The sequence below is a fragment of the Mus musculus genome, chromosome 4 (genome assembly GCF_000001635.26).
Source record: "Mus musculus strain C57BL/6J chromosome 4, GRCm38.p6 C57BL/6J".
Taxonomy (NCBI): Eukaryota; Metazoa; Chordata; class Mammalia; order Rodentia; family Muridae; genus Mus; species Mus musculus.
In genome coordinates, this window is record NC_000070.6 from 99,818,314 (window position 1) to 99,842,110 (window position 23,797).

General features: G+C 39.1%; 2 protein-coding genes across 7 annotated transcripts in view; one reads left to right on the forward strand and one right to left on the reverse strand.

The window, feature by feature from the left end:
• Positions 1 to 10,902, reverse strand: part of Itgb3bp (integrin beta 3 binding protein (beta3-endonexin)) — a 61,810-nt gene extending 50,908 nt beyond the window's left edge. For 4 of the 6 annotated variants that reach the window (NM_001362975.1, NM_001362974.1, NM_001362976.1 and 1 more), the window contains exon 1: positions 10,770 to 10,845. Coding sequence is in view for 2 of the 6 variants with exons in the window: in NM_026348.4 (NP_080624.1) it covers positions 10,770 to 10,774 (5 nt within the window). In the remaining 4 variants the exon portion in view is untranslated. Of the gene's footprint in view, positions 1 to 10,769 lie in introns of all 6 variants that reach the window. The other 2 variants (XM_017320368.2, XM_011240600.3) reach the window with 1 other exon arrangement.
• A 229-nt stretch (positions 10,903 to 11,131) lies between these two features.
• Positions 11,132 to 23,797, forward strand: part of Efcab7 (EF-hand calcium binding domain 7) — a gene marked incomplete in the record, with an annotated part of 83,344 nt that continues 70,678 nt past the window's right edge. The window contains 4 exon segments of the mRNA NM_145549.2: positions 11,132 to 11,241; positions 13,080 to 13,267; positions 15,057 to 15,066; positions 15,069 to 15,075. Coding sequence (NP_663524.1) covers positions 13,081 to 13,267; positions 15,057 to 15,066; positions 15,069 to 15,075 — 204 coding nt within the window.

Sequence of the window (23,797 nt, forward strand, 5' to 3'; positions counted from 1 at the left end):
GGCCAGGCTGGGCTACATAGCAAGTTTCAAGACAGCCTAGGATAACAAAAGAAAGCAAGGAGGGTTGTGAGGAGCCGCCCTCACATTTGCCATTATAAGATGGCGCTGACAGCTGTGTTCTAAGTGGTAAACATAATCTGCACACGTGCAGGGGCAGTTTTCCCGCCATGTGTTCTGCCTTTCTCGTGATGACAACTGGGCCGATGGGCTGCAGCCAATCAGGGAGTAATACGTCCTAGGCGGAGGATAATTCTCCTTAAAAGGGACGGGGTTTTGCCATTCTTTTTCTCTCTCTTGTTCTTGTTTTTTCTCTCTCTTGTTCTTGCTTTTTCTCTCTCTTGCTTTCTTGTTCTTGTTCTTTTTCTCTCTCTTGCTTTCTTGTTCTTTCTCTTGCTCTCTTGTTTTCTCATTCTTGCTCTCTTGCTTTTCTTGTTCTTGTTCTTTTTCTTGCTCTTGCTCTCTTGCTCTCTGGCTCCTGAAGATGTAAGCAATAAAGCTTTGCCGCAGAAGATTCCGGTTTGTTGCGTTCTTCCTGGCCGGTTGCGAGTGTAAGAGAGGGTTATAAAAACTGGGCAAAGGATTTAAATACAATTTCTCCAAAGATCTAAGAATGAGCAGCAAGCACATGAAAAGATGGTCAATAGTCAATCCACATCGACCCCATGAGGTTCTGCAGGCTACTGACTACTACTAAGATGGCATTAGAGGAAAACAGACAAGATACCAAATAAGTAATGTGGCAAAGATGCAGAGAAACAAGAGCCTGGGCAGAATGCTGATGAGAATGTCAACCAGCAGGGCACTATGTGAACATCATGATTCCTCAAAGAAGTAAAGACACAATTACCATATGATTAGGGGGTTCTGTCTCCACAGTGGACTGAAAGCCAGATTATGAACAGGCATGCATAAACAATGCTCAAGGCACCAGTCTTAAAATGGCAAAACCATAGAAGCAGCCCAAGTGTCTAGTAGCAGATGAGTTAATACACAAAATGTGGTACATATGTGATATCAGTCAACTTTAAAAATAGAATTTTATTTCAGGCCTGACTACTTTGCATTAGCTGGCCAATTTGGGCATGAAGTTAACTCTCCATCTCAGTGGTTATTAGCAGTCTGTAGTAAACCACACTAGACAGACCAGAAGACTGTATTTATATGTACATGTGTGTGTACCAATAATAATCAAGGAAACTCAGGCCATCAACTTGAAAGGGAGTGAAAGGGGCCATATGAAGGGCTGGGGGAAGTGATATAATTATATTTTAAAATTTAAAAAATTAATAAAAACCAAAAAAGAAATTTGACACTTATTACAATGAAGGCATTGCCCTAAGTAAAACAAGTTAGTTACAAAAGGATAAACTGTGAAGATTTTATTCATATGACAGTACTCAGATTCAGAGACATGAAAATAAAATGGTGATTTTGATGGGCTAAAGACAGGAAGTAATGGGAAGTCATTGTCTAATTAGAGTAGTTTCAGTCTCACAAGATCAATAGAGATGGATGGTAGTTGTGGTGGTGTGAATATGCTTGGTCCTGGGTGTGGCACTACAAAGAGGTGTGGCCTTGTTTGAGGAAGTGTGTTACTATGGGGGTGGGCTTTGAGACCCTTCTCCTAGCTGCCTGTCAGCCAGTCTTCATTTGCCTCCAGAACAAGATATAGAACCCTCAGCTTCTCCAGCACCATGCCTGCCTGGATGCTGCTAGGTTTCCCATCTTGATGATAGGACTGAACCTCTGAACCTGCAAGCCAGCTCCAATTAAACGTTGCCTTTGTAAGACTGCCTTGGTGATGGTGTGTCTTCACAGCAGTAAAACCCTAAGCAAGTGGTGATGGTACATACAACAGCGTAGATGTACTTCTATTTAGGGTAATCTTAAAACTGAAGGTAACTTCCCATTTTCCAGTTTCTCAAATTTCCACCTACTCCCATAATCTGAATATTCTATTCCATTCTTAGTTGTACTAGGTTTAGATTCACTGTATAATAGTCTTAACTGCCAGCATGAGTAGATTGAGAAGTGCCTAGGAGATCAGTAAAACGCACCCCTGAGTTTCAATGAAGGCATTCTTAGAACCCACCTTGAACATGGAGTTACCACTTCATAGAGAGGGGGCTCAGATGGGATGAAACAGGACGAAGGAAAGCTGCTTACATAAGTGTTTCCTCTTTGCTTCCTGGCCATAATGATGTGAGTTACTGTTTCACTATGCATCAGTGCATGATGGACTGATATGCTTAAAACTGAGAGCCAAAATACATGTGTTTCCTTCCTGAGCCTGTTTTGCTCTACTAACAAAACTGGGATCAAAACCACAGTTGTCCCCAGAACTAAATGCTGTTGCAATTTTATAAAGACAAATATATTTGCTGGGCAAAGTTTTTAACAGGTAAAATTATATAACATTCTTTAGGAATGGTCCACCATTTTATTTAGCTTACCACATGATAGTATCCTTAAAAACGATTCTCTGCTTCATCACAACAAAATGATTGGTTAAGTTTTACTGTACAATGTGACTAACATGAGTTACAATACTAAATAAATGGTTCTAAGGGCAGGGGGGGGGGAGGGAAGCTATCATTGATTCTTAACCAAGAAGGAAAGATACCATAGAAGCTCACAAAACTCTATGATGAGGTTGTTTTTAATAGAACTTTTAAAAACTAAAGGGGTGATGGTGGGGGGGTGTGAAGAATAAACGTAGGAAGGCAGATAAGATTGGGCAAGGGGGTGGATCTTTGACGTTATGCCAAATTCTTCCCTAAGGTTGAGCAAATCACATAATCACACTAAGCATCATAAACTTGATAACACTGGCCTGTAAAGTGGTAAGAATTTCAGAGGGGAAGATAAAACTTATCACTTAGCATTTCAGTGCTTCCATTATTCCTCAGTATAATGGGCATGATAATGCTGCCAGCCACCTACTGCACAATAGAGTTTAGAGGACTTGTGAGTGAGTTCCTGAGATGCTTAGGAATCCTTTGACAAAGGCAATAACTAGATTCATAACCCATGTGACATGTTAAATTTAATTTGAGGTATATGAAATGATTTACTTTCTAGTTTGCATATAAGAATGAGAAAAGGGAGAAGAATCTTCTATATCTATTCTGTACTGTCCTTCTCATTCAAGTCTGTTTGTTTATGTTGAAGACTTCCTGTAACCACACACAAAATCTCCATTACAGCATGGATGAGTGGGGATCCACCCATCACATAAAGTATGGGCTCAATGGGAAAGCAACTAAAAGCATCGTTCTCTCAGATACCGTGTGACATATCAGCCAATAACTTTGGCTAATAGGTAATGTGTTTTTATATCAAAACCTTCCTTACTAAAAGATTAATAATGAGCTAAAGAATTTTTTTTTTACAGAAGTTCATGGATATATTTGGGAACATTAACCATAGAGCATAGCCAGAAGTGACATGTTCTAGGATGTATAAAAAGAGAAATCCAGCTAAGACATTTCACTCCTAAATGATATTCTTAATATAAAAGACATATAAAATTTGTATATGTATCTGACATTAAAATGTCCTTTAAAGGAGCCCTACCAATTGAAAGGGCTTATACAGATCTGTTAAATGGCAGGTAGGAGAGGAGGTATGTGCACACTTTTCATTATGAATTATATCTCATAACACACATATACACATAAACAGAAAGAGCAAATCACCCAAGTGCTAGTCATGTCTACTCCACTTGTTTTTTTTTTGTTTGTTTGGTTGGTTTTTTTTTTTTTGTTGTTGTTTGGTTTTTTTTCGAGACAGGGTTTCTCTGTAGCCCTGGCTGTCCTGTAACTCACTTTGTAGACCAGGCTGGACTCAAACTCAGAAATCCACTTGCCTCTGCCTCCCAAGTGCTGGGATTAAAGGCGTGCGTCACCACCGCCTGGCTCTACTCTACTTCTAAGACGCCCCCAGTCATTTCCATGCGGTCCTCATACTGCCCCGTTGTCAGTAAGTATCCTTTTACTCTCAGCAGCATTTGCGCACGACCTCCTCAGGAAGCACTTTATGTCAAAGGAATGTGTATGTTCTGTTCCCTAGATTATTAAATCACTAGGTCTTGCCTGTTAGTTAGTAAACAGTGAGTTTTTAAGATGTTTATTGAACTTTCTGTGAAAACCCAAACCACTAGATTTCAGTTCTCAAGTAGTTGGCATACTGTTGTTATATAAGTTATTGTTCAATCAATTGTGATTTTTTTCATTAAAATGAATCAAATAATTATTTCAATTTCCTATAGGGCCCATTTTTTGCATATGAGGGAGTAGTTTGCTTTGAAACTCCTAGATAACTATTTAAAATATATATGTCATGATAAATAATGCAAATGTGTATATTATAGCACACATATAAATATGTTATATGTAAACACATATATGTATTTTATATTTGAGGGCACTACTAGGAGTTGAATAAAGGTCTCATATATGCTTAGCCAGGATTCTACCAATGAAGTGACATCCGCATTTGCCTCTCAAAAGACATTTTGGTCATGTTTATTCGAGGTACCTTAAATGTCAGTCTTCAAAGATGTCATATTAATACAGTTATATCTAAGGTAGACTTCTGCACTGATGTATGTTTCATCAATTCTAGAAAACCTACAATTTCCTCAAATATTGCCTGTTCTCCAGGCTACCTTTCTAACCATGAAGTGAATTAATTTTTAATGTCTTAATATATCTGCCAATACACTGAACTTATTTTTCATGTTATTGTTCTTTAGGTAATTTTTTTCCATATTTATTTTCCAGTTTTGAATTCCTTCTTTAATTGTATCAAACTCATCATTTGATTTATTCATTAATTTAATAAAAAAATCAGTGAATTCTGATATAATTTTATTTAAAAAAATTTTTTTTAATATCCAAGGACCAGAGTAGAGGCATATATAATCTCAGCATTTGTGATTTCTCAGAGCTTGAGGCAGGATAATGGAAAGTAAGTTCAGAGTCAGCCTGAGCTACAGTCTGACACCCTGTCTCAAACCAAGCCAAACCAAACCTAACAACAACAACAACAACAACAACAAAAGACTAAGTCTTATTCAGATTTTATCTAAATCTACCATTTGTCTGAGTTTTGTCTCATTTGCTTAAAATCAACCATTTTTAAAATGTACAACATGTAAATCTACTCTATACAGGTTTGTCTGACCCATAGTTTCTGTGTTCTTACCCTCCCGTTGCCTCTCTCTCTTCCTCATGATGGTTTCATGTAGCACAGGCTGGCCTCAGATTCAGTAGATAGCTGAAGATGACCCTAAACAGCAGATCCCCCTGCCTCTATCTCCCAGGTTGTGGGACTACAGGCACTCATTACCACACAAGTCTCCTTGTGGTTTACAAAATGTTACAGAAACATAATAAAATTTGAACAAGTTATTGATGCAATAGTCTGCATTAAAATTGATCCCTGTACCACTTGTGCTATGCTCTCTGCTTCATGTGTGTGGTTCAAGATGTGAGCTATCAACTTCCTGCTCCTACCACCGTCTGCTGCTTGCTGCCATGTCTCCCCACCATAAACTAAAACAAATCCTTTCTTCTCTAACTTGCTTAGTCACACTGTTTTATCACAGTAATAGACAAGTAACTACTAGAGGAGCTGGTTCTGATAGTAGGCTGCTGCTTTGAAGAATATGACCACGGCTATTATTATTTGGAGGAATGTGGAAGACTTTAGAATTTTGGACTGGGAAAAATGCTTGACTTCTGTAAGCAGAGGTTAGCAGGCTATTCTAGGAGAAGTTTGGAGGACAGCAGAACCTAGAGTCACACAGATGGTAAAGGCCCAGCTCAAGAGGTTTCAAAGGCAAACTTTAGCAACTATGCTATAGGCCATTTTTCTGACATTCTGGCAAAGAATCTGGATGTCCCCTGCCACTGGCCTGAGAACCTGCTGGAGGCTAAATTAAAAAGGACCAATTTCTTGTAAGGAAGACATTTCAAGACAGCATAATATTGAATCTATGATATGGTTGTTATTAATGACTCTTACACAATTTAAAAACAGAGCAAATGGGGCAGAAAGAAATATAATGTGTACAGTTTAAAGAGGAGGAAGAGGAGGAGGAAAATTATGAGAATGAGGAGGAAGAAGAGGAAGAAGAGGAGGAAGAGGAGAAGAAAAAAGGAAGAGGAGGAGGAAGAAGAAGAAAAAAGAAGTGGAGAAGGAAGAGGAAGAAGAGAAAGAAAAGAAGAAAGCCAGAAAAGGTAATGTGTTGTGCTGCAAGTGGTGAGATTAGTCCTACTCTGGACTGGGACAAAGAGAAGGGTGACCTCAGGACAGAACCCTACCCTGAAAGACAGCTTAGGGAGTTTTCTGCTCTCAGAAAGCAACAACAACAACAATAACAACAAAAGCTGCTACTACTTAGGTCAGCTGGGGGTGGGGGGTGGGGGTGGGGAGCTGGCCAACGAGAGTGGAGCCAACCTTGGCAGTGTCATCCTTGTGTTCCTGGCTTTAGAGGCTTGAAGGATAGATACTAGAGTGAAGGGAATATGGATTCTTCCTCTGCAGTTCCAAAGAGCTGCTGCTGAGGCCAGGCAGTGCATGGCGGGGAGTAAATGAGACAAAAATGGGATTTATGCATTAGTTTTGGCATGTTAGGGACATTCAAAGATTTTAACTTCTGTATTAGAAGAGTGCCTCACATCATTATAAAAAGGCCACATATTATATTATATTATACTATATATTATATATAACTTGCTGACTTTTATAAATAATAAAAATATACTTAAAATTCATATTTTTCAATGTTTACAGCAAGTACTAACAATTTACTAACCCTAAAAATGTAAGATACCTTTAAATAAAGAAAATTAGTTATATAACTGAGTATTTCCTGTGGTCAAACAATATTTATTAAATGATTAACTATTACTTAGTCTGTCACACTATTTTACTTGCCTGTGTTTTGTAATCAGTCCACACAATAAAAATAATTGCATTTCAGGACTGAAGAAAAGGCTCAGAGGTTAAGAGCACTGACAGCTCTTCCAGAGCTCCTGAGTTCAATTTCCAGCAACCACAAGGTGGCTCACAACCATATGTAATGCAATCTGATACCCTCTTCTGGTGTGTCTGAAGACAGCTATGGTGTACTCATATACATGAAATAAATAAACTTTAAAAAATAATTGTATTTGGTGTTACACCAGTCTGACTAAAAGCCCAAACAAGTGTAATATATTGCGAGGCTTTCAAGTTGGGCATCAAAGTGCATGCCTGCAATACTAGCACCTGGGAGGTGGAGGCAGCAGGATTAGGAGTTTATGGCCAGCCTCAGCTACATAGTGAGCTTGCGCTACACTAGACAGTCATTTTGTTTTTAAATTTAAGAAATAGTACATTAATTTTTTTTCAGAAAACTCTCAGACTTTGCAAGAATATCAGCAGAATTAACCCATTCTAAGAACACCACCAGTTAGAAACTCCAACACTAATGCTATTCTATTTTTTTATCTTTGGAACAGAATTAAGTTAATTCTCATAGAAACAGACTCTGTTTGGCTGAAGCAGCATGATAATACACATTAATTAGAAAGGCTAGGTAAAGGTACTAGGAAATTTATAAATGAAAATGGCGGGGGGTGGGGGTGGGAAAGACTCAATGGAAATGTAATAGTAAAAGCGGTTTCACTTGCCGTTAGTAATATGTAAGCAAAGATGTGGTGTAAAATTTCTCCATATAGTCTAAAGCAGCTGTTCTCCCTAAGCCCCCTTTTAAGTCTGAGCCTGATTTTAGCCTTACACTCCTGATCCCATCCTCCTGCCTCTCGCTCCAAAGCACTGTGTTTACAGGTACCACCACCACATCCGTCTTCGGATAATTTTTTTTTAAACAGCAACTTTATCAGTCACTTAATATTTTCGATCAACTATTCTATTCATGAGGATTGAAAGCCCTGGTGTTTTAGTCCAAGTTATTTTTCCACCTCAAGTCTAAGAGTCAAGGTTGCAACCTAGATTAATCATGTTGCCTCTGGCTTGAGAACACACATAGAAAACAAGAGCACATTTGCTTGGGGAGACGAAAGAAATTAGGAGCAGCAATTAGTTGACTCACCAGCTTCTCTTTTTGAAAAAGGGCCAAAGGCTCTTAGAGAAACTATACTTACTGAGAACATAAAATGGATAATCTCTAAATCTAAACAAAAACAAACAAAACAAAACGTAAAACAATTTAATTTGGTGGTGATTCCTACTACTAAAAAAATGATATTCAAATTATAAAAGCAAGCAATCAAAGATTTCATCACACTAAGAAGCAGCAGCACCAACATGGCTGGGCACACCTGACTGTTCCTTCTCTAGCCTACCTCCCCCATGTAGCAAGCATTAAGCTGAATCCTATGCCATGCCCCTGCTATTGGACATAATCTTTTGCTTTTGCTATGATCTTAGCACACGCATACATAAGCCCAAACAACTGCTTATTTTGCTTGCCTTTAAACCTTAAAGGCTGTATGCAGTCTTCCTACGAATCTGTTCTTCAGTCACTGTTTTTAAAATCCTAACCATTGTATCTTCATTAATTTATTCCTTTCCACTTATTTTAGATTCATTCAGGCTACACTTATTTCCCCAATTGCTTTTCTTAAAAAAAAAAAAAGAATAGAATGTTATTTTCCAGTCAAATATAAAGAAAATTATGAGTGAGTACAGATTACACCTTTCCACAATTGCATACCAAAACGTCATCATTTCAACATCACTGAAAATCAGTCCAGTTTCTGGGACTGGAGAGATGGCTCAGAAGTTAAGAGCACTTGCTACCCTTACAGAAGACTGGGGTTCAGTTCCCAGCAACGGTATGGTGGCTCATTATCATCTCTGACTCCAGTTCTGGGGCACATGATGATCTCTCCTGGCCTCCCTGGGTACCAGGTTGTAAGTGATTCATATACATACATGCAGGCAAAACACTCATCCACATTATAAAAAAAATGGTTTTTTTTTTTTTTTAGCTATCTTTTATAAGAACTTCCCAAGGTTTCTATTAGTACCACTTTGACTTCATAGTTTATCACATTTAAAAACAAAGCATCTCACTAACGAAGACGGAACTCTGCTACCAAAGCAGTGGTTCTCAACCCTTCTAATGCTGCAACCCTTTAATAAAATTATTTTGTTGCTACTTCATAACTTTAATTCTGCTACTGTTATAAATCATAATGTAAATATCTATATTTTCCAGTGGTCTTAGGTGGCCCCTGTGTAAGGCTGTTCGACCACCAAAGGGGTCATAACCCACAGGTTGAGAACCACTGCGCTACAGCGTGACTATGCTTCATACATGAAATTATTATGATGGCTTTAATCTCTTTGCTAAAACACATTAGCAGCAAAGCTGGGTCTAGGATGTAGTTCATCAGGTACAGTGCTCAGTTACTATACACAAAGCTTTAGGTTGGACCCCCAGCACTGAATAAACAGTGGGCGGTATGCAATCCCAGCACTGGGGGAGGTGGACGGAAAATTAGAAGTTTGTTGTTTTCTTCAGCTACAAAGTGAGTTTAAGATCAGCCTGGGTTATACAAGCCCCTGATTCTTTAGAAAAATGGACCAACCAACACAACTGCTAAAAATATGGGATGTCAATGTACTTAATGAAACTCTTCTAATATAACAACATCTACTCATATATTAAAGTTGCCAGTTGCCAGAAAAATATCCACTTCCAATAGATTTTGGTTCCTCACTTCTGTAAACAGATCAGGAACATAGTTTACACACCAAATTCATTTTCATTCTTTTCCTGCTTAAGTTTTGTTCCCTCATCTTTGCCAGCAATGTTATAATAGACATTTTTCTAATGCATTAAAAGATAAACCTTTTTAGAATGGTGAGTTAATAAATATTGTTATTTCCGAAGGTCCTCCTTCTTTTATGTCAGCTCATATCTTACACAAGTATCCCCGATAATATCTTAGTTTGCATTTTACTCAAACAGGAAAATGTTACCCTAGCAGGAAGTACCTAAATCAGCCTGGTACGGGGGTAGCCAAAGAAGTATTACAAGAGTTAGGTCTTCCTCCTCCCTCAAATTCTTTAAAAAGACCCTGTTTTTTTTAAAAACAAAACAAAACAAAAAAAAAAAAAAACCTGTTTATACAACCGCTAACTGTGCTTTATATAGCCTATGTAGGGTAGCCGAAGGGTAGCAGTCTAGCACAATACCCATCTCTACTATGGTCATTTTCGGTAATCACATTATTGGGGTTGGGCTGTAACTTAAAGATGACCCAATACAAACCCACTTTTTACTTTTTTCAAGCTTATTTTTATAAGTAAGAAAAGTAAATCACTTATTACTGAGTTGCTAAGTGATAATCTTAAGAATCTTTCAGTGCCTGAAATCCATTCAGTCCATGAAATCTCTCCCGAGTTTCAGAGAACTCACTACACAAATGCTTAACAAGCATTTAAAAATTCTACAAATTACAGAGAAATGTTTACTTAATATACTCTTTCATTCTTAGTCATTTCAAGTTAGACATTACTCAGATTTAGCCCGCAGCTTACACAATGATGTGAAGTTTTAAGAGTCAAAGAAGTGTTGGAAGGGTAGAGGTAGGTTGGGAATACCAAGCATCCCGACGCTGTCAACAGAGAAAAGTTTATAGAAATAAAAAAGACAAGGTGACCATGGGACGGCATACTCTTCCTGTATACTCTTTTTGCTCATAGAGGGCCCACAAAACAGCAACGTCTGGGGAAGGGATACCTACGGCATTTCGGGACTCCGTTGCTGGACAGAACCAACTGAGAAACCGCAAACGCGGAAGCATAAAAAGCCCGCGTAGTAAGCGCTGGATGAGGTGTCACCCCGTATGCAGCTCGCCGGAAACAGTCTCCGCGCGAGAAAGAGCCTGAACGTGTTCAAGGAAATGGTGCAGGGAGTCTAAGGCCAGAATCCATTTAGCCCCAGCCGCATGCAGCGCACGACCCTCCTCACTATTGTGGACATGCCAGCCTCGCAACAGATAAGCTACAATGCCATGGCTGTTCTCTCTCGGTCAATGGTCCACAAATCTCTGGTCGGAGCGTTTGGAAGGTGCTCTGCCTCTTATTTCCGGTGGCGGCGAGGCGCAGTTGCTATGGTAATCTAAAAAAGGCGGAGGTCTGTCCGGTTGCGCCGAGAGGTTCGCGGATCTACTAACGAAAATTGGCTGCTCTTCTTGGTTTGTGAGCTGAAATTAGGTAGCCACCAAGCCTCTCTCTTGCTCTGTCGCTCGCTCTGCTCTTCATTGTGCGGCCGCCTCTCCCATCTGCTACGTTTACTTCTGTGTCCTCCTAAGAGCCGGTGCATGCCCCGAAACACACAAGGGGATGCAGCATCGTGGCCAGAGGAGTACAAAAAACGGAGAGAGCTTGTCTGGGATTAGTTGTGACTGTTTCACGGTGCAGCGACGGTGACTGGATGGCTCTCTGTTTTCATTTGGCCCTTTAGACGCCTTAGGCGCTTTTAACAGTTTATTTTTCCTGCTTATTGTGTGCCTAGTTATTTATGGAGCCGTTTGCTACAATATACTCTCCAGGCCCCTGTCTCAGACTTGGGCTAGAATTTTAAATAAAAGGTGGTTTCCGAGCCCTAGGGGTGCAATTATATATTTATTTAAGCTTCAGTTTGGACTGTCTTCACAGGAAGGGAAAGAATAGAATTCTGGAACATTTCTGTCCAGGGATTTTCATGTGAGAATAACCCCATTTGGAAGGAGCACTTGAAGATCCTTAAAAATGTTTTTAAATTGCTTGCTGTAAGCCGAGTGCTTGCTCTTCCTTATTGGAATAGTTTTCTTTCCCGTTTGTGAGATGGCGCGCACGCATATGTGTTTAAAACCGATGTTTAATTATGGTGATACCAATTTGCAGTAACCAGACTGTGACACCACATCCCTATGGGGTCCTTCTAAATCTGGTGTAATATGAAAGTGTCAGGCAGGCGGTCTGTGTATTATAAATAGGGTACTTCATCCATGATAAGCGATTATTATCTTTCTTTCCCAAGTGTAAAAGACCTACATAATTCAAGAAGGTGCCAGTGATTTAGGCCTCCTGAGTATGAATCCAATGAGTCCTGAAGGGGACCCTACCTGTGTCATCTTATTGTTCAACTTGAACTATTCAATTTATTAGATTGGAATGTATTTTTAGAAGTCAACGCAGGATAAAGCAATGTTGGAAGCCATTAGACCACCAGAACAATTTTGCCCTGCATAGTAGCCTTTGTTCAATAAACCTTCATTCACATTAAAAGAAGAAATGACTGAGATTTCACAAATTACCACTGACTGGGTGACATCTCTGTCCCTCAATTTCATCATCTGTAAAATGGACAAAAAGTGCCTGGTCAGTGTAGAAAGGATTAAATAAGACGTTTGATTGTATATTAATGTCTTATGAGCAGACATGCTGTATAGACACTAAATATTATTACTAGTAAAGGAACTTTATAAAGCTCAATGTAATCGGTGGAACTTCAAATATCCAGTGATTTGACATGAGCTGTATTATAGAAATGTGAATGAAATGATAGTTAATCCTGCTATGGGGGGATCCAACTGCAGTTGATTTGCATTAAAAAAAAAACCTCACTGTTGGGGAATTTCACTCCATGTATGTTTTCTTTAGCATTTGTGTGTCCTGAAGTATTCTGTATGTTTCACATTTGTGAACTGTTGTAATCTTAACAACCCTGTGAAGTCTCCCCTGAAGTCTTATTTTGAGATGATGCATGTATGCATTTTCTTTGTTCTGATTCTTTTGGATTATGCTACATCATTGTTCTTTAGGATATCATTGTATATTTGAGAAATTATATACAGTGTGTATATCTATCCATCTATAATTAGAAATCAGTTATTAAGGACTTATTCTACTTAACATTTAAGTTCATAGAGATGTTATAATATTTATCTTTTTTATTCTATATATGCAAACTTTAATACCCTAGTACGCCACCCCATGGTGGCACATTTGCATTTTAGGTGATTTACATCGACGACTAAAGTAAAAAAAAATTCATTCTTTTCTAGCAGAATGGCCAGCAACCCTGGAAGTGATGCAGCTTTGGGTACTCAGAACCCACTGCTTTCTGGGAGTCCTCGAACAAAGAAATTCCCACTAACTGAACAGGAGGTGTTTTATATGAACTGTAGAGCCGCCTACTTAACTATCTTCAAAAGCAGCTTGGAAAACATTATTTCTAAAGATCAACTTTACCTAGGTAAATTTTTTGAAGTTGAACATTTTCTCTTATTTATTAAAGTTAATAGAATGAAAAGTTTGAATTAAAATTACATCATCAAATCATTCTAATTTCACAGTGAAACAAGCAAAAGAACTTTAAGAAACAATAGCTGTTTATCTTCCAAATTTTATACGTATCTCTCATCTATTTATCTATTTACACACACACATGTACACAGAGAGAGGATTGTGTATTCAAATCTTTCATCAGTTACTGCTTATGAGTTGGTATTGTTGCTGTTTTTTCAATTGAATTATTTCCCTTATTTTATTACTTTAAAAATTTTTTCTCTTTCCTCCTCTCCTCCCCACTTTTTGCCTCTCACCTGCCCTGCCCTCTCCACCCACCCCCTCCTCCCTTTCCCCCTAGAAAAGGGGAGGCCTCCCATGGACATCAACCAGCCCTGGCATATCAAGCCAGAGCAAGACTGGGTGCATCCTCTTTCACTGAGGCCAGACAAAGCAGCCCAGTTAGGGGAAAGGGATCCAAAGGCAGACAGTGTAGTCACATACAGCTCCCACTTCAACTTGAGGAGTCCCACATGAAGACCTAGCTGCACATCTGCTACATATGTGTAGAGGGCCTGGGTCCAGCCTGTTCATGCTCTCTGGTTAGTGCTTCAGTCTCCATGATCCCTCATCGGCCCAGGTCAGCTGACTCTAGGTTTTCTTGTGGTGTCTTTGACCCCTCTGTCTCCCTCAATCCTTCATCCCTCTTCACAGGATTCTCCAAGCTCCATTCAGTGTTGGGCTGTAGGTCTCTGTATCAGCTTCCAACCGTTACTGGGTGAAGCCCCTCTGACGATGTTAATGCTAGGCTCCTGCCTGCAAGTATAGCAGACTAGCATCAGTAGTGTCAGGGGTGGGCTCCCTCTCGTGGCACGAGTCTCAAGCTGGCCAGTCACTTGGTTGACTCTTCCCTGTAGGCAGGACAAATCGTGGGTTTAAGGTTTTGTGGCTGGGTTGGTGTCTTATCCTTCACTGGAATTCTTGCCTGGGTACAGGAGATGATCATGATTCCAGCTCCATATATCCCCCATTGCTAGGAGTCTTAGCTAGGGTTGTCCTCACAGATTCCTAGGCGTTTCCATTGTCCTAGGTTTTTAGCTCATCCCAGAGATGCCTCCCCCAGTGCAGTTGTCTGCCCTAATACTCTCTCCTGTCTTCCCCCCACCTCATCCCTTCTGTTTCCATCCCCATCTCCTCCTCCATCCAGTCTTCTCCTTTCACCACCACCAATGTCTAATCTGTTTCCCCTTCTCAATGAGATTCAAGCTTGCACCCTTAGGCTCTCCTTGTTACTTAGCTTCTTTGGGTCTGTGGTTTGTAGCATGGTTATCCTGTATTTTATAACTAATATCCACTTAAACATGAGTACCTACCATGTTTGCCTTCCTGGGTCTGGTTACCTCCCTCGGGATGATCTTTTCTAGTTCCATTAGCTTGCAGATTTCATGATGTCATTGTTTTTAATGGCTGAATAATACTCCATTGTGTAAATGTACCACATTCTCTTTATCCATTCTTCAGTTGAGGGACATCTAGGTTGTTTCCAGTTTCTGGCTTCTATGAAAAAAGCTGCTAAAAACATAGTTGTGCAGGTGGTATGATGGAGCTTCTTTTGGGTACATGCCCAGGAATGGTATAGCTGGGTCTTGAGGTAGATCTTTTCAGTTTTCTGAGAAACTGCCAAATTGATTTCCAAAGTGGTTGTACAAGTCTTCACTCCCACCAGCAATGGAGGAGGGTTTCCCTTGCTCCACACCCTCTTCAGCACGTGCTGGAATCTCAGAGTTGTTTTGATTTGCATTTCCTTGATGACTAAGGATGTTCAACATTTCTTTTAAGGATTCCGTGGGCATTAAAGATTGCTTTTTTGAAAATTCTCTTTATAGCAGTACCCCATTTTTAAATTGTGTTATTTGGTTCATTGATGCCTAGTTTCTTGAGTCCTTTATGCATTTTTGAGATCAGCCCTTTGTCAGATATGAAGTTGGTGAAAACCTTTTCCCATCTGTAGGCTGCTTTTTTGTCCTTTTGACAGGGTTTTTAGCCTTACAGAAGCTTTTCAGTTTCCCGAGGTTCCATTTATTAATTGTGGAGCTTAGTGTCTGAGCTATTGGTGTTTTATTCAGGAAATTTTCTGTGCTAGTGCCTTCAAAGCTTTTCTCCCAGTCTCTTCTATCAGGATTAGTGTATCCAGTTTTATGTTGAGGTCTTTGATCCACTGAGACCTGAGTTTTGTGCAGGATGATAGATATAGATCTATTTGCACTTTTACATGCAGACATTCAGTTAGACTAGCACAATTTGTTGAAGATGTTTTCTTTTTTCCACTGTATAGTTTTGGCTTCTTTGTCAAAAATCAAGAGTCCTTAGGTGTGTGGATTTGCTTCTGGTTCTTCAGTTCAATCCCATTGATTAACTTGTCTGTTTCTGTACCAATACCATGCAGTATTTTTTTACTATTTCTCTGGGGTAGAGCTTGAAATCAAGGATGGCTATACCTCCAGAAGTTCTTTATTGGACAGGATTGTTTTAGCTATCCTGGATTTTTTTGTTTTGTTTTGTTTTTCTATATAAAGTTGAGCATTGTTCTTTCAAAGTCTGTAAAAAATTGTGTTGGGAGCTGGAGGGATGACTCAGTAGTTAAGAGCACTGACTGCTCTTACAAAGGTCTTGAGTTCAATTCCCAGCAAACACATGGTAGCTCACAACCATCTGCAATGAAATTTGATGCCCTCTTCTTGAGTGTCTGAAGACAGCCACAGTGTACTGATATAAATAATAAATAAATAAATAAATAAATAAATAAGAATTGTGTTGGAATTTTGATGGGAATTCTGTTGAATCTGTAGATTGCTTTTGGTAGGATGGCTATTTTACTATGTTAATCTGATCCATGAGCATGGGAGATCTTTCCATCTTCTGTTATCTTCTTCAATTTCTTTCTTCAAAGATGTGAAACTCTTGTCATACAGGTCTTTCACTTGCTTAGTTAGAGTTACACCAAGATATTTTATATTATTTGTGGCTGTTGTGAGGGATGTTGCTGCCTTAATTTCAGTCTCAGCCTGTTTATCATTTGTATAATGGAAGGCTACTGATTTTTTTTTTTTTTAGTTAATTTTGTATCCAGTCATTTTGCTGAAGGTGTTTATCTATTGTAGGAGTTCACTGGTAGAATTTTTGGAGTCACTTATGTGTACTATCATATCATCCATGAATATCGATACTTTGACTTCTTTGTGTCCAACTTGTATTCCCCTTGATTTCTTTTTGTTGTCTTATTGCTCTAGCTAAAACTTCAAGTACTATATTGAATAGATATGGAGAGAGTAGACAGTTATGTTTTGTTCCCAACTTTAGTATAATTGCTTCAAGTTTCTCTCCTGTTATTTTGATGTTGGCTATTGGCTTGCTGTATATTGCTTTTATTGTGTTTAGATATATGCCTTGTATTCCCATATCTTTCCAAGACTTTTTCTCTCTCTTTTTTTTGTTTTTTTTGTTTTTTTCTCTCTTTTTAAAAACATTTTTTTAATTTAATCTTTTTTTTTTTAGTCCAGACTTTATCTCCCTCCCAGTCCACCCTCTGACTCCTGCCCCCTGTCTCTACAAGGATGTCCCCATACCCCTCACTCCCACCCCACCAGATCTCCCCACTCCCTGGGGCCTTCAGTCTTAGGTGCATCTTCTCTGATTGAATCCATACCCAGCAGTCCTTTGCGGTATATGTGTTGAGAGCCTCATATCAGCTGGTGTGTGCTGCCTGGTTGGTGGCTCAGTATCTGAGAGATCTTGGGGTTCCAGGTTAGTTGAGTCTGCTAGTCTTCTTATAGGGTCACCCTTCTCAGCTTCTTCCAGTTTTTTCCTAATTCAACCACGGGGGTCAGCAGCTTCTGTCCATTGGTTGGATATAAATATCTGCATCTGACATTTTCAGCTGCTTATTGGGTCTTTCAGAGGGCAGTCATGATAGGCCCCGTTTTGTGAGCACTCCACAGCCTCAGTAATAGTGTGAGGCCTTGGAGCCTCCTCTTGAACTGGATCCCACTTTGGGCCTGTCGCTGGACCTCCCTTTCCTCAGGCTCTTCTCCATTTTTGTCCCTGCAGTTCTTTCAGACAGGAACTCTGGGTCAGAGTTTTTGACTGGAATGGCAACCCCATCCCTCCACTTGATGCCCTGTCTTTCTACTGGAGGTGGGCTCTACAAATTTCCTCTTCCTACTGTAGGGCCTCCCTTTGAGTCCTGAGAGTCTCTCACCTTCCAGGTCTCTGGTACATTCTAGAGGGTCCTCCCACCTCCTACCTCCCAAGGTTGATTGTTTCTATTCTTTCTGCTGACCCTCAGGGCTTCAGTCCTGTTTCCCCTACCCAATACCTGATCATGTTCCCTCTTCCCCTCCCTCTCCCCTTTCCCAACCAGGTCCCTCCCTCCCTCCCCACTCCTGTGATTGCTTTCTTCTCCCTCCCAAGTCGGAGAGAGGAATCCTCACTTGGGCCCTTGAGCTTATTAACCTTCTTGAATTCTGTTCATTGTATTCTGGGTATTCTGTACTTTTTGGCTAATATCCACTTATTAGTGAGTAAACACCATGCATGTCCTTTTGTCTGAGTTACCTCACTCAGGATGATATTTTCTAGATCCATTCATTTGTCTGCAAAAGTCAGGATGTCCTCATTCTTCATAGCTGAGTAGTATTCCATTGTGTAAATGAGCCACATTTTCTGTATCCATTCTTCTCCCATGGGACATCTAGCTTGTTTCCAGCTTCTGGCTATCACAAATAAGGCTGCTATGAACATAGTGGAACATGGGACCCTGTGGCATGGTGGGACATCTTTTGTGACCCAGTATATGGTCAATTTGGAGAAGGTATATGTTTTGGTGTTTGGGTAAAATGTTCTATTGATATCTGTTAGGTCCATTTAAGTCGTAATATCTGTTAGTTCCATTATTTCACATTATTTAGTTTCTATCTGGATGACCTGTCCATTGGTGAAAGCACAGTGTTGAAGTCTCCTACTATTAATATATATGTGTGTGTGTATGTGTGTGTGTATGTGTGTGTGTGTGTGTGTGTGTGTGTGATTATGCAGCATAATGATAGATCCTGTTTTCGCATCCATTCTGATAGACTGTGTCTTTATTGGGGAATTGAGTCTATTGATATTGAGAGATATTAAAGACCAATGACTGCTAATTCTTGTTATTTTGATGTTGTTGTTGGTAGTGTGTGTGCTTCCCTTCTTTTGGATTTGCTGGTATGAAATTATTCCCTGTTTTCTTTGATGTAGTTAACCTCCTTCAGTTGGAGGTTTCCTTCTAATAACTTCTGTAGGGCAGGATTTGTGGATAGATATTGTTTGAATTTAGTTTTGTCATGGAATATCTTGTTTTCTTCATCTAGGGTGATTGAAAGTTTTGTTGGGTATAATAGTCTGGACTGTCATTTAAGGTCTCTTAGAGATTGTAAGACACTGCCAGACCCTTTTGGCTTTTAAAGAAGTTGAGAAGTATGGTGTAGTTGTGATAGATCTAACTTTATATTTTACTTGGCCTTTTCCCCTTGTAGCTTTTAATATTCTTTGTTCTATACATTTAGTGTTTTGATTATTATGTGGCAGAGGATTTCCTTTCTTGGTCCAAACTATTTGGTATTCTGTAAGCTTCTTGTATGATTATAGGCATCTCTTTCTTTAGGTTAGGGAAATTTTCTTCTATGATTTTGTCAAAAATATTTTCTAGGCCTTCAAACTGGAAATCTCTTATTATATTCCAACTATTCTTTGGTTTGGTCTTCTCAAAAGTGTCCCAAATCCTGGATATTTTATGTCAGAAACTGTTTAGATATAACATTTTCTTTGGCCAATCTATCGATTTCTTCTACGCCTAAGATTCTCTCTTCCATCTGTTATAGTCTGTTGTTGATGCTTGGGTCTGTTGTTACTGTTTTCTTACCTAGGTTATCCATCTCTAGGATTCCCTCAGTTTGTGTTTTCATCATTGATTCTATTTCCATTTTCAGGTCTTGAACAATTTTATTCATTAAAAACATAAAAAATAAGCCGGGCGTGGTGGTGCACGCCTTTAATCCCAGCACTCAGGAGGCAGAGGCAGGTGGATTTCTGAGTCCGAGGCCAGCCTGGTCACAAAGTGAGTTCCAGGACAGCCAGGGCTATACAGAGAAACCCTGTCTCGAAAAAACCAACCAACCAACCAAACAAACAAACAAAAACCCCAAAAGAACCCATAAAAAATAAAATGCATTTTTACAACCTGTTTTCCTATATTTCTTTAAGGGATTTATTAGTTTTTCTCTTTAAAGGCCTCTATTGTTGTCATAAAATTAGATTTAAGATCATTTTCTTGTGCTTCAGTTGTGTTACTATATCCAGGGCTTGCTGTAATATGACAGCTGGGCTCTGTTGGTGCCATATTGCCCTGGTTCTTGTTCATTTTGTTCTTATGTTGGCCTTTAGCCATCTGGTTGTTGCTGGTGCTGGCAGGTTTCTAGGAATGCAGGCAGAGTTGTGGGCTAAAAAATGGAACATAAGGAACAGGGTACAGCTCACTGCTGCTGGGCGTGCCCCAGAGGGACCTGGCAGGTAGGGGTTTAGGGGTTGAGGGGGGTCTTACCTCATTGTCAGTGGGGCCAGCAGGCCTCAGAGAATGCCTGCAAAGCTGTGGGCTGGAAAATGGAAGTGGGGAGCGGGGGTGGGGTGGGGGGTGGGGTGGGGTGGGCGGGACCAGGTAGGCATACCTGTTGGTGTGGTGGTTTTTATTTATAATAATAAAATAAAAACATTTCTGTCATTTGTCTTACTAGTCTGATTTTTTAAAAGACTATTTTTAAACTGATTTATTTCTTTTGTTTTATGTATCAGTATTTTCCCTGCATGAACATGCATATCCCTTGGAGTAACAGACAGTTGTGAGCTGCCTTGTAGGTACTGGGAATTGAACCCAAGTCCTCTGAAAAGGCAGCCAGTACTCAACCATTGAGCCACTTCTTCAGCACCCACTAGTCTGAATTTTGACCTACATTAAAGAAAAGCTAACGGATATGCTAAACTTGAATCTAATGACTGTAAAAAAAAATAAATAACTAGAGATGAATGAAGTTTCAGATGAGAATTAAGAGTTGGGAAGTTTCATTTCTTATTCTACCTATTATCATATTTAAAATTTTTTTGGTTGCAAAGGTCCACCAGGTCACTGAGTTTGAGCCTTACAAGGCTAGGCTGTCAGACGACTTAGAGGTCTGGATGCTGGCAGTGCTTACTGGGAGCAAGTGGTGAATGATGCTAGAAGGCCATGCAGGTGACTCTTGGCAGTTTTACCAAGGCTAACATGAGCAGAGAAATGGAATTCTTTGCCTTCTTTAGAAATAATTTCCTTAAACTAAAATTCTGCCGTGTTTCTGCAGAAATGTCTTAAGTTTTTATGCATATGATCTTTCTGAGAAAATTAATTTGGAGGAATGATTAAAAATTGACAAGATTAACATATATTGCTATCTAAATAAGAGATTTATTAAATAGTTTTAAAACAAATGTGCATGATGTAAGCCATTTTCAAAATACGCATAATTTTACTTTGACTTATATAATATTAAAATTAGCAAACTTTCATCTTGAATTTTAAATATTTGTATTTAGTTGGCATATATTAAATAGTATAGGCAGAAATCCAGTTAATTAAAACTTCAATTTGCTGCTGTTGCTAAAATACCTGAGCTCTTTTTCTTTTGAAAATAGACAATAAATTTGTTAAGTTGAAGACTTTTAGTACAGCTTGCTTTGGTATAGTACTTGAATTGCTAATCAATTAACATGTGTTAATAACATAGTGCTGGTCCTGTGGAATCATCTGGGTAGAAAACAGAGTTATAGCATCTCCAGGGCTACATGTGGTTTTGGTTCAAGGTGGCATGTTCTTTGTTGAACTGTTGGGCTAAGATAGTGTTCACAAAGGAGTAATGTGTGTTAGGGCGTGTCTCCCTTACTGCTCTTTTTCCTGTAGACTTCTGCCCTTCGCCCTTAACATATATGGTCTGACATTTCCATTCAGAGTCAGACACAGTAGCACAATGCAATACAGATACATGGAAAAGCTTAAGTAAACTGTAAACCAAAGATCAATATATAGATGTCAGTCTTTAAACATCTATAGTTAGTAACAACTTCTCAGATGTAGAGATAGCTACTTCTAAGTACGTATTTTGGCTTTATTTTGAGACAATTATTTTTAAATTAATAGTTTTTTTTTTTTAAATTTATTTATTTATTATATGTAAATACACTGTAGCTGTCTTCAGACACACCAGAAGAGGGAGTCAGATCTTGTTACGGATGGTTGTGAGCCACCATGTGGTTGCTGGGATTTGAACCTTCGGAAGAACAGTCGGGTGTTCTTACCCACTGAGCCATCTCACCAGCCCAAATTAATAGTTTTTAAAGCTAGCGATCAAGCTTAGTGTAGGAACATTTGCCCAGGCCCAGAGTCTAATCCTCAGCATTTCAGAAATCAATGCCTGGAAGACTCTTTGGTGGTAACTATAGTAGTTAGGCATGAGGTGCAGCTCATCATGCCAGCAGCCCTCAGGAAGCTGAAGCAGGAGGATTATCTTAAGTTTGAGGCCAGCCTGGGCTATAGTAGAGGTACTAAGCAGGAGGACGTGAGGTGATGACCTGGGGTGGGGGAACGACACAGCATGAACAAGGACGACATGGAACAAATTTCCTTTGTTACTGGAGATAGCAGCAAGTGTGTTTGCTGAGGTTCTATTTCTGAGAGTTGTAAGATGGTTTTTCTAAGTCTTGACCAAAACAATTTCCTTCTCCAGCAGATTTTCAGCCTTCAAATTACCATTTCATTTAGGTTGTTGATTATTGCCCATTCTAGTTGGTGAAGTTGACTGGGGATGGATTCCTAAATGCATGTGACATTTCTCTAATTCTGTTGGCAGATGAATTATGGATTTTTTGTTTACATACTGGCAAATACTTATTCTTTATTCCTAGGGCAGCATAATAATCAAGGATTTTTGTCTGTATCCAAAATGTGAAAAAAAAAAAAGTACAATGCTATCCATTTCCATAAAGGTCTTATAAGTAGATAGATGATAGTAGGTACTGCAATGAAAACTGCTGTTTGCAGGACCATGACACAACTCAGTGGCTAAGGGTACTGTCAAACTTGACAACTGGAGTTGCATCCCTGGGACCCACAGAGTGGAGGGAGAAAACAAATTACACGCACGTACGTGCACATACCCCACAAGCACAATAAATGATATTAAAAGATTGAATCTGTTGCTGTGATTCTTGTTTCCCTTCTGGTGTGTTTTAGTCATCTAAGTGCAGTGCATTGACACAAACTGGAGGATGGGAAAGTGTCTATTAGTTTTTCAAACAGAAGTCATCTCTATAAGTAGCAGTATTACACTTAACATATAGACTTTACATGGGCCAGAGAAATGGCTCAGTGGGTAGAGGTGCTTGCCACAAAGCTTGAGGACTTGAGTTCAGTCCCAAGAACCCACATGGGGGAAGGATAGAACCAATTACAAGTTGTCATCTGAACTCCATCTTTCTGCTGTGGCATGCATGTATAGACACACATACTACTACTACTACTACTAATACTACTACTAATAATAATATAATGAAACAATGACAATAACTGCAATGATAAATACATAAGATGCAATATATTTTAAAAATGTAGAATTTGCAGTTATATCACAGAACTTTGGACCCAAAAATGTTTGTTTCTCTGGAAAACATATTATTGGATACAATGAGTGCCCAATAATTGACTCAAAGGTTTGTATTTCTTATGTTGCTCTAGTTTTCTATTTCTTTATGGGTATGTCTCTGAATTGCCTTGTATTTACTAAACTATTAGATTAAAATTTAGATAATCATTTTAATGTTGATTTATGATGCACATATATTATATATTCCTACCCAAAAAAGAAATGTTTTATAAGAAAAGTTGTTAACACAATTCAAAACACATATAGCTTTACAAATTTAATGATTTTTCCCTTATGGTGGTTCAGAAACTCATTACTTCACTATAGACAGTTATAAAAGTAATATGTAGAAGTTTATTCACAAATCATTACATCTCTTTAACTGAAGAAGGTGTCTATAATTGTGTGTCATGTGACATACGTAAATGCACAGGTTCTTTCTGAAGCTGGAGCTCTCACAGATAAAAAGATACAGGAGAAATGAAATCCACATGATGGTTGTGTCTCTGTGATACTCTTTCCAAGGGTGAGCAGCTTCCCTTGATTTCTAACAGTCATAATTACAAGTGGATGCTTCTTAAAATTACTGCGTTTATTAAGTATGTTTATGTGTGTGTGCATGTGTGCACATATGTTCATGCTTTCCTGAGTGGTGCTTCTTTGTGCATACATGCACATGCCAAAGCTCACAGAGGTCAGAGAACAATTTGTGGGAGTTGGTTCTTCCCACTGTGTGGATC